This window comes from Ovis canadensis, chromosome 7 (assembly GCF_042477335.2).
Source record: "Ovis canadensis isolate MfBH-ARS-UI-01 breed Bighorn chromosome 7, ARS-UI_OviCan_v2, whole genome shotgun sequence".
NCBI lineage: Eukaryota > Metazoa > Chordata > Mammalia > Artiodactyla > Bovidae > Ovis > Ovis canadensis.
Window position 1 is genome coordinate 56,390,716 of NC_091251.1, and position 13,656 is coordinate 56,404,371.

Genomic DNA, 13,656 nt, shown 5'->3' on the forward strand with positions numbered 1-13,656 from the left:
GATGATTAAAAGTTGCTGCTGTCAGAGAAACCACTGACATTGTGGCATCAGTGCACCAGATTTGTGGAAATTTCACTGTCGATTCTTATCTTTTGCTGTGAAAGTTCTCACTGGCTCCTCTCTTCCAGATCTTTAAAAATCTGTCACCCAGCATACATAAGTATTAGTAATATTGCTGATTTTTAGTCATTATTGTAATCACTTCTTTCCAAATTACAGAGCCAAAGACTTCCCTGTTGGTCCAGTGATTAAGACTCTGCACTGCCACTGCAAGGGGTGCAGGTTCGATTCCTGGTCAGGGAACTAGCTCCCACGTGCCTCAGGGTATGGTCAAATAAATAAATAAATCACAAATCCACCAGGAAAGGTCCTTAGGACCAACACTAAGTTTCCAGTTTCATGGACTTCTGGGATCCAGGGCAAGAGCTAATAGTACCTAGTGTACACTCTGTCCCATATTCTCCCACCAGCTGCATACATGTGCACACAAACATGCTTCTTGACCAGCTGTCAGCTTCTGAAAGAAGTGACAGGCATCTAAGTGGGCTCTGGGGCTCACGGACCAGAGTCAAATACATGTTGATCCCCAAGTACTTGATGGTCTGGGAAAGCCAGGAAGCCTTATCTAGAGCTCCCAGAGTAGGGCTCTTTCTGTCTACTAATGAGACCCTGATACATAAACCTCTCATTGTCAGTTTCAGGTGGCTGGGGTTGATTGAAATCGGAGGTCCCTAGTGTATGCTCTTATCAGTTCAAGCGCTTACTCACAGGTGCTCTCATCCACAGATACTTAGTGAGCGCTTTTTAAGTTTCAGGCACTGTCCTGAGTGCTAAGGATTAAGAGGTGGATCAGCCACTATCTGTCCTCCTAGATTTCGTACTATTGACTTCTGCCTTTGACCCCTCTCCCTCGTAGGCAGTGAGTGAGGCAAGCTGTCTTGCTAGTGTCTGACCTTGTCCTAGCTAGGTAGGCGTGGAAGCTGATCAACCAGAACCAAAGACAAGATCATTCCCCTAAGGAACTACCTGACAAGGAAACCACTGATGGTACAGCCAGAAGTGAGTCTCTGCTGCAGGCACCCCGATCCTGCTGCCCTGCTGCTCTTCAAAGTTAGCTGTAACTCTCTGCTACTGCCAGATGTGATCTTTTTTATCTGTGCTATTTTATGTGACTCACTCCAACTACAGAGTCTGAGACGGGGTCTCTAGCGGTCCCAAGTCCCATGTCCAAACCCTGGCTGCCAGGGAGGTGAGAGAGTGGAGCATATGACCTATATGAGGATTCTGGCTATCTCCAGCAAGACTCACATGGTAGGAATTGCCCAAATACATCAAGAATATTAATTTAGTCCAATAACATGTCCACTTCAGTTCAATCGCTCAGTCGTGTCCGACTCTTTGCGACCCCATGAACCGCAGCACACCAGGCCTCCCTATCCGTCACCAACTGCCGGAGTCTACCCAAACCTGTGTTCATTGAGTCGGTAATGCCGTCCAACCATCTCATCCTCTGTCGTCCCCTTCTCCTTCTGCCCTCAATCCTTCCTAGCACCAGGGTCTTTGCAAATGAGTCAGCTCTTTGCATCAGGTGGCCAAAATATTGAAGTTTCAGCTTCAACATCAGTCCTTCCAATGAACACTCAGGACTGATCTCCTGTTGTATCTCTTTGCAGTCCAAAGGACTCTCAAGAGTCTTCTCCCACACCACAGTTCAAAAGCATCAATTCTTCTGCGCTCAGCTTTCTTCACAGTCCAACTCTCACATCCATACATGACTACTGGAAAAACCATAGCCTTGACTAGATGGACCTTTGCTGACAAAGCAATGTCTCGCTTTTTAATATGCTGTCTAGGTTGGTCATAACTTTCCTTCTAAGGAGTAAGTGTCTTTTAATTTCATGGCTGCAGTCACCATCTGCAGTGATTTTGGAGCCTAAAAAAATGAAGTCAGCCACTGTTTCCACTGTTTCCCCATCTATTTCCCATGAAGTGACGGGACCAGATGCCATGATCTTGGTTTTCTGAATGTTGAGCTTTAAGCCAACTTTTCCACTCTCCTCTTTCACTTTCATCAAGAGGCTCTTTAGTTCTTCTTCACTTTCTGCCATAAGGGTGGTATCATCTGCATATCTGAGGTTATTGATATTTCTCCCGGCAATCTTGATTCTAGCTTGTGTTTCTTCCAGTCCAGTGTTTCTCATGATGTACTCTGCATATAAGTTAAATAAGCAGGGTGACAATATACAGCCTTGACGTACTCCTTTTCCTATTTGGAACCAGTCTGTTGTTCCATGTCCAGTTCTAACTGTTGCTTCCTGACCTGCATACAGATTTCTCAAGAGGCAGGTCAGGGGGTCTGATATTCCCATCTCCTCCAGAATTTTCCACAGTTTATTGTGATCCACACAGTCAAAGGCTTTGGGATAGTCAATAAAGCAGAAATGTTTTTCTGGAACTCTCTTCCCTTTTCTATGATCCAGCAGATGTTGGCAATTTGATCTCTGGTTCCTCTGCCTTTTCTAAAACAAGCTTAAACATCTGGAAGTTCACAGTTCACGTATTGCTGAAGTCTGGCTTGGAGAATTTTGAGCATTACTTTACTAGCGTGTGAGATGAGTGCAATTGTGTGGTAGTTTGAGCATTCTTTGGCATTGCTTTTCTTTGGGATTGGAATGAAAACTGACCTTTTCCAGTCCTGTGGCCCCTGCTGAGTTTTTCAAATTTGCTGGCATATTGAGTGCAGCACTTCCACAGCACCATCTTTCAGGATTTGAAATAACTCAACTGGAATTCAGTCACCTCCACTAGCTTTGTTCGTAGTGATGCTTTCTTTTTTTTTTTTTTTTATTATTAAATTGTTTATTCTTGTGCAAGGCTGTTACTTCACTGTATAAAAATAGCACCAGCAAACACAGTATATTGCAAAATTAAGATAGTAATATTCTTCACTGGACACTATACAACTAACAAACTTTTCTCCACTGGCAGTTATTTCTAGTGGGAAGATAATTTTGACCCAAATCCAAGGATAGCTGTAAGCAAGTTACAGTGTCATATAAGGTTTAAGATAACCATGTTATCCTTGAATTACATAATTTTTGTAATTAGTTTTACCAGAGATAATTTCAGGAATTCTGAATATTATAACTGGAGCCTAGCCTAAAATTCACAGGATGCTGTGGAAAAGATGCACCATGTTTATCTGAAGTCATTAGAAAGGTAAGCGGTATTTTCTTCAGGAAACATTGTTACAAGTAGTTTCTTTTGCTAAAAGTTGCTTTTTAAATATCTATCCACCACTAATTTAAGACAACTATGCTAGATTAAGTTGTTTCAAAGTAGTTTATTTAGGGGTTCCATTTTCACTCCTCAATAGATTTTATGTATTTCTCATATGCTTCTTCACTCATTAGTTCATCTAGTTCTGAAGGGTTACTGAATGTCATCTTGATCAGCCAACCATCTTCATAACACGACTTGTTGACAAGTCCTGGATTTTCTGCTAGAGCTTTATTAATTTCAGTTACTTCTCCTGATAGAGGAGAATAGAGTTCACTAGCAGCTTTCACACTTTCCAAAGCACCAAACTCCTCTTGTTTGTTCAACTTTGTCCCAACTTCAGGCAGACTACAGTAAACAACATCTCCCAAAGCTTCCTGTGCAAAATTGCTGATTCCCACTGTTCCAACACCATTTTCTGTTGTTACCCATTCGTGTTTTTCTGTGAATTTCCGCACCGACAGCAGAGCAGGGCCGGTGCGCAGCGCCCGGACGGCACCCGCTCGCAGTCCCCAGGGCCGCAGCGAGCAGGGCGCGCTGGGTGCCGAGATGGCGCGCAGGCTGCCGACCGCGGCCCGCACGCTCCGCACCGCGCGCAGCGCCATGTTCGCACGGGTGCAGAGGGTCCCGTAGTGATGCTTTCTAAGGCCCACTTGACTTCACATTCCAGGATGTCTGGCTCTAGGTGAGTGATCACACAATTGTGATTATCTTGGTCGTGAAGATCTTTTTGTGTACAGTTCTGTGTATTCTTGCCACCTTTTCTTAATATCTTCTGCTTCTGTTAGGTCCATACCATTTCTGTCCTTTATTGAGCCCATGTTTGGATGAAATATTCCCTTGGTAGCTCTAATTTTCTTGAAGAGATCTCTAGTCTTTCCCATTCTGTTCTTTTCCTCTATTTCTTTGCATTGATCGCTGAGGAAGGCTTTCTTATCTCTCCTTGCTATTCTTTGGAACTCTGCACTCAGATGCTTGTATCTTTCCTTTTCTCCTTTGCTTTTTGCTTCTTTTTTTGACAGCCATTTGTAAGGCCTCCCCAGACAGCCATTTTTCTTTTTTGCATTCCTTTTCCACGGGGATGGTCTTGATCCCTGTCTCCTGTACAATGTCACGAACCTTCGTCCATAGTTCATCAGGCACTCTATCTATCAGATCTAGTCCCTTAAATCTATTTCTCACTTCCACTGTATAATCGTAAGGGATTACCCTTCAGGTCATACCTGAATGGTCTAGTGATTCTCCCTACTTTCTTCAATTTAAGTCTGAATTTGGCAATAAGGAGTTCGTGATCTGAGCCACAGTCAGCTCCCAGTCTTGTTTTTGCTGACTGTATAGAGCTTCTCCATCTTTGGCTGCACAGAATATAATCAATCTGATTTCGGTGTTGACCATCTGGTGATGTCCATGTGTAGAGTCTTCTCTTGTGTTGTTGGAAGAGGGTTTTTGCTATGACCAGTGCATTCTGTTGGCAAAACTCTATTAGCCTTTGCCCTGCTTCATCTCGTATTCCAAGGTCAAATTTGCCTGTTACCCCAGGTGTTTCTTGACTTCCTACTTTTGCATTCTAGTCCCCTATAATGAAAAGGACATCTTTTTTGGGTGTGAGTTCTAAAAGGTCTTGGAAGTCTTCACAGAACCATTCAACTTCAGCTTCTTCAGCATTACTGGTTGGGGCATAGACTTGGATTACTGTGATATTGAATAGTTTGCCTTGGAAATGAACAGAGATCATTCTGTCGTTTTTGAGATTGGATCCAAGTACTGCATTTCAGACTCTTTTGTTGACCATGGGGGCTACTCCATTTCTTCTAAGGGATTCCTGCCCGCAGTAGTAGATATAATGGTCATCTGAGTTAAATTCATCCATTTCAGTCCATTTTAGTTCACTGATTCCTAGAATGTCCATGTTCACTCTTGCCATCTCCTGTTTGACCACTTCCAATTTGCCTTGATCCATGGACCTGATATTCCAGGTTCCTATGCAATATTGCTCTTTACAGCATCAGACCTTGCTTCCATCACAAGTCACATCCAAAACTGGGTATTGTTTTTGCTTTGGCTTCATCTCTTCATTCTTTCTGGAGTTATTTTTCCACTGATCTCCAGCAGCATATTGGGCACCTACTGACCTGGGGAGTTCCTCTTTCAGTATCCTATCATTTTGCCTTTTCATACTGTTCATGGGGTTCTCAAGGCAAGAATACTGAAGTGGTTTGCCATTCCCTTCTCCAGTGGACCACATTCTGTCAGACCTCTCCACCATGACCCATCTGTCTTGGGTGGCCCCACAAGGCATGGCTTAGTTTCATTGAGTTAGACAAGGCTGTGGTCCATGTGATTAGATTGACTAGTTTTCTGTGATTATAGTTTCAGTGTGTCTGTCCTCTGATGCCCTCTCGCAACACCCACTGTCTTACTTGGGTTTCTCTTACCTTGGACGTGGGGTATCTCTTCGTGGCTGCTACAGCAAAGCACAGCCGCTGCTCCTTACCTTGGATGAGGTGTATCTCCTCATGGCCGCCCCTCTTGACCTTGAATGTGGAGTAGCTCCTCTTGGCCCTCCTGTGCCCGCAAGTGAAAAATAGAGGTCCATAAATTCACAAGATGAGTTGTCCAGTCACATCTCTGGCAAAGTCAGCAAATTCTTTCAGAAAAGGGCCAGATAGTAAATTTTTAGGTGTCGCCTCTCTGTTGCAAGGATTCAACTCTGCTTTTCTAGCACAAAAGCAGCCAGTACTATGTAAATGAATGAGTGTAGCTGTGTTCCAATAAATTTTATCTGTGGACACATTGAAGTTCTTTTAATTTCCATGTCATGAAATATTCTTTTGATTTTTTTAACCATTTAAAAATATATATTTTTTAAATCAGCTGATTTCTCAACAGAAACTCTACAAGCCAGAAAAGAATGGCACAATATATTCCAAGTGATGAAAGGGAAGAATCTACAACCAAGAATAACTCTACCCAGCAAGACTCTCGTTCAGATTTGATGGGGAAATCAAAAGCTTTCCAGACAAGCAAAGTCAAGAGAATTCAGCACCACTAAACCAGTTTTACAACAAATGCTAAAGGAACTTTTCTTTAGGCAGGAAGCACAAGAAAAGGAAAAGACCTACAAAAATAAACCCTAAAAATAAAAAACCCCTAGCTTCTGTGTTGGGCAAAAACAAGCACTGAACTGGATTTGGCCTGTGGGCCATTTGTTAACCCTTGATCTGTAAGGATGACTCTTAATCTTTTTGGAAGGGCTCAGACTTCTTTAAAAATCTTATAAAACATATGGAATAGACCCTTTCCCTAGAGGGAAAAGGCACACACTGAAAACTTTGCAAATGGCTCCAGGACTTTCATGAACCTGACATTCCATGGACCTGACAATAGTAGTCAATAACCCTGGTCTCTAATTCATGCTAGCTGAGCCCTTGAGCTTCCCATTCCTTTAAGATCTTGGAGCCACAGCCATCTATGACTGGAAGTCACTATCTACTTAGACTGTAACAAACAATCAGAAGCTTTCTCAGCTCCACCTGAAGCGACTGCTATGTGACCCAAACTGCAGACATCTCCAGCAGGATATAATTAACTGTAATTGGGGGGGGGGGGGGGACTTTGTTAGGAAGGGGAAGGATTGCTGTAACCGTGGCCTTACATTCATGGCCCAGTTGGTAACCGTCCCATGTTAAATACAACGACAGTAAATAAGTCAGTGAACTGTAAGGAGTGAGCCTCATCACTGGCGCAGAACTGCTAGAAACACTATATTTTAAGCTGCAGGTGGGTGCTGAGTGTATGTTACTGTTTTTTCTTGAATTTTTGTTAATTTTGGCTCTGCTGGGTCTCCGTTGCTGTGAGGACTTTTCTCTAGTTGCAGAGAGCAGAGGCTTCTCTCTAGTTGTGGTGCGTGGGCTTCTGGGTGCAGTAGCTTCTCTTCTAGAGCACGTGCTCTAGGGCACAGGCTCAACAGTCATGGTGCATGGGGCTTACTTGCTCCAAGGCATGTGGAATCTTCCTGGATCAGGGATCAAACTGGTGTCTCCTGGGTTGGCAGGCAGATTCTTCACTGCTGAGGCACTGGGGAAGCCCTGTTATTTAATTTTTTACATCTAAATATATGGAATATTTTGTTAATAAAATTTAAAAACCCGCTGGATCTTGCTTGGGCCAGTGGATGTCTTTGGTTCAGGTTAGGTGGCCTACAGAGGTGAACTCAGTCCTTGTGTGAACTTGCTTGGGAGAGATGAGCTAAGGGGAGGGGGAAGGTAGCAGCTGCAGTGTGTCCTATGATGTTCTCTCTGAGGGTTATTAGTATCACACAGACCTTTGATCCTTACAGTGGAAGGGGTTCAGAGCACAGACCCTGCTACCAACAAGATGTTCTAATCCTGAGCTTAGCCACTGTGTGTCCTTGGCCAAGTAACCTAATCTCTCTGTTCTTCAGTTACCTCATCTATGAAATGAGGATGATGAAAGTACCTATTTCATAGGACTGTTACGAGAATTACGAGGGAGCGCTTGTAAGTGCTGACACAATGCCTAGAACACAGTGAATGCTTTACTGTTTATTTTAGTCGCTAAGTCGTGTCCGACTCTTTGTGACCCCATGTACTGTAGCCCCCTTCTGTCTTGGGATTTCCTTGGCAAGAATACTGGAGAGGGTTGCCATTTCCTTCTCCAGGGGATATTCCTGACCCGGGGATTGAACTTGCGTCCCTTGTGTCTCCTGCACTGGCAGGCGGATTCTTTACCACTGGGCCACCAAGGATTAGCCGAAACGCTTTACTAGTGTTTGTTAAATAAAAACAGATAAGAGGGGAAATTCCTGGCAGTCCAGTGTTTAAAACTTGGCGCTTTCACTGCCGTGAAAGCGAATTCAGTCCCTGGTTGGGGAACTAAGATTCCACAAGCCGCTAAAAACAAACAGCCTAAAGGAGAGGGCCCCTTGGCTCTAAGTTACTTGATTGAGACATTTTTCCTCCCCGGCTGGGTGCTGTTACCTGAGAACCACTAGATGGCAGCAGAGCACAGGCTTCCAGGTTTCCAGCTGCTGATTCAACAGAACTTGAAGAGCCCTGATCGGCCGCCCTGGGTGTTCTCTGCCTTCACCAGGGATCTATCCGCCTAGGGACTCCCTACAGCACACTCGCCCTCTGACTGGACTGCACCATACTGCGGGAATGGCGGTCTGCGCCTTTGTTCTGACAAAGGTGATTATCACAGAAGTCTTTCTCGGATGTGGAATTACTTTGTCAAAGATTATAAGTAATTTTGAGGCTTTTGACACACATTAGCTGCTGAATTGCCTTTCTTGTACCAACTGACACCCATCAAGAATGGGGGTTTGTGTCTCTGCCCTTGCACTAATTAATACTGCATTGGGTATTATTATTTTATTTTTATATTTTCCCTTGCTGCTTATTTTTTTAATTGGAATATATTGATAGTTGATTAACAATGTTGCATTAGTTTTGCTGTAAAAATCTTTGTCCAACATGGAGGATTTTAAAATGTGATGTTTTATTTGCATTTGTTTGCTAAGATTAACTGTTAAAAAATATTTCTATTGACATAAAAAAATCATCTGTTTATAGCCTTTAGTTTTCTAAGATGTTCATTAAAAAAATCTCTTTATATAATATGGATATGAGCAGTTTCTGTCATACATCCAAGTGTTTCCCAGTTTTTTGGTTGCATGGACACATTTAACGATTATTTATTTTGTTTTTGAAGGAGTAATACCTTAAAGTGGTTCAAACATCAAAAAGCATTGAAAAATCAGTAAAAAGATACCTTCCCAACAATCTACCAAGTTCTCACCCTTCCCGATAGGTTTCATGGGTAATAATTTCTTACTTTTTGTTCCAGAGAATTTTTATGCCTGTAAAATCCCATATATATCCCTTTGTACAAATGTTAGCATATATCATGCCAGATTCCATTGTTTTATGACTTACTGTATTATTATTTTTTACTTAATATATTTTTATATATTCCCATAGAAATCTACAAAGAGCTTCCTCATGTTTTTTACAGTGTTATAGTGTTTCATGTATATATCGTATTTTATTTAACAAGCCTCCTATTGATGGGCATTGAGGTTTTTTACATTATTTCACTCTTACAAACACTGCTACAGTGAACAACCTTATACATACCTTTTATCATACATGTACAAGTGGATCTCTAGGGTAAATCTCTGAAAATAAGATTGCGGGGTAAAGGATCTAAGTGTTTATAATTAAATGGATACTGACCAATTGCCCTCAACAGAGACTGTGCTGATTTACATTCCTACCACTAGCGTATTAATGTGCCTAAGGCATCATCAAACTTTTAGATTTTTGTTAAGCTAATATGTGAACACTTTTACCTCAGTGGGGTTTTAGTTAGTATTTCTCTCATTATGAGTGAGTTTGAGCATCCTTTTTATATGAGTAGAGACGTTTGTGTTTCCTTTTCTGTGAACTATTTTTGTTCATATCATTTGTCCGTTTTTCTGATTAGTCTCTTCCTTAATGACTTGTAGGAAGTCTCTACATATTAGAGAGAAAGTAACCCTTTGTGATGTGTTACAAGCTTTTTGTTTGCTTGTTTCAGTCTCCCACTTATTTTTTTTTTCCCACTTATTTTTTACTTTTCTCTCTTTTTAGTGCCCTAAAGAGTTTTTCATATTTTTGCATACTTGCATTTATCAACCGTTAATTTTTTGTATCCTGAATTTTTTGTCATAATTAGGAAAGTATTCTCTCCAAGGCTAGAAAACATTTTTCCTGTGGTTCTCTTTAATATTTTAACATTTCAATCTTTGAGCCATTTGGAATTTACGCTGGTTTATAATGAGGAATAAAGCCAACTCAGTTTTTTTTTTTTTTTGTCAGCTCAGTTTTTATCTAGATGGTTCATTATTGTCTTAATATTCGTTGTTGAATCTTATCCATGACCATTATTTTCAAATCGTATTTATGAATCATATGATTACAGGGTTATTTTTTATAATGACAAAGTACAACTTAATGTTTAACAATATATAAAGTATAAAATAATTTATATTACACTCATTGAATGGAATCTCAGTGTTTTCAAGGCTCTTCAATTACATGTTAGAATTCTCAAGATAAATTAAGAAAAGCAAAATCAAAACAATAAATGCCAAGTGATCCCAATTAAAAGCAAAAGAGTACTGTCTTGGCCAACAGGTACAAAAGAGTATCTGTCTTATTAAAACAGATGGAAGGAAGTACATTAAAATTTAAGAGTAGTTATCTCTGCCCTCAAACAAAGTTTATTTGAAATGAAGATGTTTCTCTTTAATAATATGACAACCCCTGACAAGTGCTACTGAAAACATATACACGCAAAAAAAAAACCTTATGGTATACATGTCCTTTGTAAAATCATTTTATTTACTTATTTAAAAAAATACTTATTCTTGTTTTATTTATTTGGCTGTACCGAGTCCCGGTTGCAGCATGTGGGATTTAGTTCCCTGACCAGGGATAGAACCCAGGCCACCTCCATTAAGAGCACAGAGATTTAGCTACTGGACCGCCAGGGAAGTCCCTCACACCATTTAAAAAATATTTAAAGGTGGGAGATAAATAAAATGTATTTTTCCCCTTGGGAAAATTTCCTTTGATTCTATCCAAACTCCTGAGACTTGAGCTGCGGCACACTGTTCACATTCTTGGATTCAAGAATGTGTTTTCTATTTCCTTGCTTCTTAGATGTTTCCTGTCTCTCCCTCAGCTCAGGGGACAATGTTTTCTTGTTATTTCAGGCTCACCTTGGTCATAATGAAGGGATTTAGCTTTACCAAGGGCCTCAGTCTTTGGCATTTCCTATGATCATTTCTTTGATCATAGAAGCAATATAGAAACATAGCAAAACCAAAAAAAAGTTCAAAAAATACAAAATGGAAACTAGAGGTCTCCTTTCCTCCCCACTCCAGTGTTACTCCTCAATGAAAACCACTTTGAACAATTTTTAGTTTTAACTTTTCTGCTAATTATCATAATAAATATTATGTTTTACTTTAAAAAATATATTTACTTTTGGTTGTGGTAGGTCTTTGCTGCTGCACGTGGGCTTTCTCTAGTTGCGGCGGGTAGGGGCTACTCTTTGCTGCGGTGCAGGAGCTTCTCACTGCGGTGCTTCTCTTGTTGTGGAGCACCGGCTCTGGAGCACCGGCTCCGGAGCACAGGCTCAGTAGTTGAGGTGCACAGGGCTGAGCTGCTCCAGGGCATATGGGATCTTCCTGGACCAGGGATAGGACCTGTGTCCCCTGCTTGGCAGGTGGATTTTTATCTACTAGACCACCAGGGAAGTCCTTTAAATTTTGAAAAATTTCAGACTTACAGAGAAGTTGCAAGAGTTCACCCAGATTTTTCAACTGTTAACAGCTTTTTCTCACTCTACATATATACATATTCCTTTTGCTGAACCATTTGAGGAACAGTTATAGGCATGATGCCATTTCTCCCCAAAATACTACAACATGCAGTATTGTCCTTCCTGAAGAGGAAGGACATTCTCCTCCATAACCACGATACAGTCCTCTCAGAAAACACAGCTCTGATTTGTTGTTGTTCAGCAGCTCATTCGTGTCCGACTCTGTGACCCCATGCACTACAGCATGCCAGGATTTCCTGTCCTTCACTATCTTCCAGAGCTTGCTCGGATTCATGTCCAATGAATCAGTGATACCATCCAACCATCGCATCCTCTCTTGCCCCCTGCTCCGCCTGTCTTCAGTCTTTCCAGGAGGAGATGATTATGTAATAAAATGTCCATATTCAAATTTCTGCAATTGTCCAATAATGTCCTGCTAACTATTTAAAAATCCAGGATCCAATCACTCATCACATATTGATGTGAGTTGCTGTGTAGTCAGCTTCTTTAATGTAGAATAGTCTGGTTTTTCTTTCATGACACTGGTCTTTCAAAGAGGTGTGGTGTTTTGCAGAATGTGTCTCCATCTGGATTTGTCTGATACTTTCCTCATGCTTCGTTTCAGCTTCTATATTTTTGGAAGGAGTACTACATAGATGCTGCATAGTACTACATAGATCTTTCTCAGTGCCACATATCAGTGGGCACATGGGGTCAGTTTGTCCCATTATTATTATTATTATTATTATTATTGGCTGCGTCCCCTGGAATCCTAGTCCCCTGACCAGGGACTGAACCCATGACCTCTGAGTTGGAGGCAAAGAGTCTTAACCATTGGACCACCAGGGAACTGCTGCTCCTGTTATTATTGATGCTAAATGTGGACATTTTATTAAGGTGCTATCTGCCAGATTCCTGCATTGTCAAAGTACCTTTTCCCCTCTGTCATTAATGAGTAGTAATCTGTGGGGTGATACTTAGAAACCCTGTGAGCATCCTGTTTTCTAACAGTCTTTCACTCAGTGGTTGTAATATCCAGTGATGAATTCTGCCTGAATCACTCATTACATGTGGTGGTAAAGCGCTGGCTTTTCTAATTCCATTATTTCTTCTACACTTAGGAGTTGGCATTTTTCTATGAGAAATAGCTTTCCCTTCTTTCCCTCTGTTTGCTTTAATTTTTATTTTTAAATATCAGATTAGGGACTTCCCAGGTGGTCCAGTGGGCTTCCTGGTAGCTCAGTTGGTAAAGAATCAGCCTGCAACGCAGGAGACCCCAGTTCAATTCCTGGGTTGGGAAGATCCACTGGAGAAGGGATAGGCTATCCACTCTATTATTCTTGGGTTTCCCTTGTGGCCCGTCTGGTAAAGAATCTGCCTGCAATGTGGGAGACCTAGGTTCGATCCCTGGGTTGGGAAGATCCCCTAGAGAAGGGAAAAGTTACCCACTCCAGTATTCTGGCCTAGAGAATTCCATGGACTGTATAGTCCATGAGGTCGCAAAAAGTTGGACACAACTGGGTGACTTTCACTTTCACTTGTTTGTCCAATGGCTAAGACTCCATGCTTCCAATGCAGGGACACAGGTTCAACCCCTAGTAGGGAACTAGATCATGTATGCTGCAACTAAAGATTCCTCAGGCCGCAACTAAGACCTGGCAGAGCCAAATACATAAATTAAAAAAAAAAAAGTTTTATGGAATGTAAAATTACACATCAATAAAGTTGCTTTTTTAAAAGCTATCAGATCAGAACACATGCATAGCATATTCATGCTATGATATTCAATATGCTATCTTCTATTCCCATCATTATTTATTTCAATACCCAAATTATTCCAAATCTGGCCAGTAAGAGACCCTTCCATCTGGTTCCCTTTTTCTCCATACAGTAATTCCCATCCATTTTGGAGCATTTTCTCACTTTCCAGCACAGGATGTTCTAGGTTCATCTTGTCTTCTCCCTGCCCTGACCCCAGTATCAGCT

At 41.4% G+C, this 13,656-nt stretch overlaps 1 protein-coding gene across 1 annotated transcript; it reads right to left on the minus strand.

Annotated features, from left to right (window-relative positions):
- Positions 1-3,328: 3,328 nt before the first annotated feature.
- LOC138444397 (glycine cleavage system H protein, mitochondrial) lies at positions 3,329-3,901 on the minus strand. The gene has a single exon (XM_069597891.1). It carries the CDS (start codon positions 3,882-3,884, stop codon positions 3,363-3,365), a length of 522 nt encoding a protein of 173 aa, XP_069453992.1. The 5' UTR covers positions 3,885-3,901; the 3' UTR covers positions 3,329-3,362.
- Between the last annotated feature and the right edge of the window lie 9,755 nt (positions 3,902-13,656).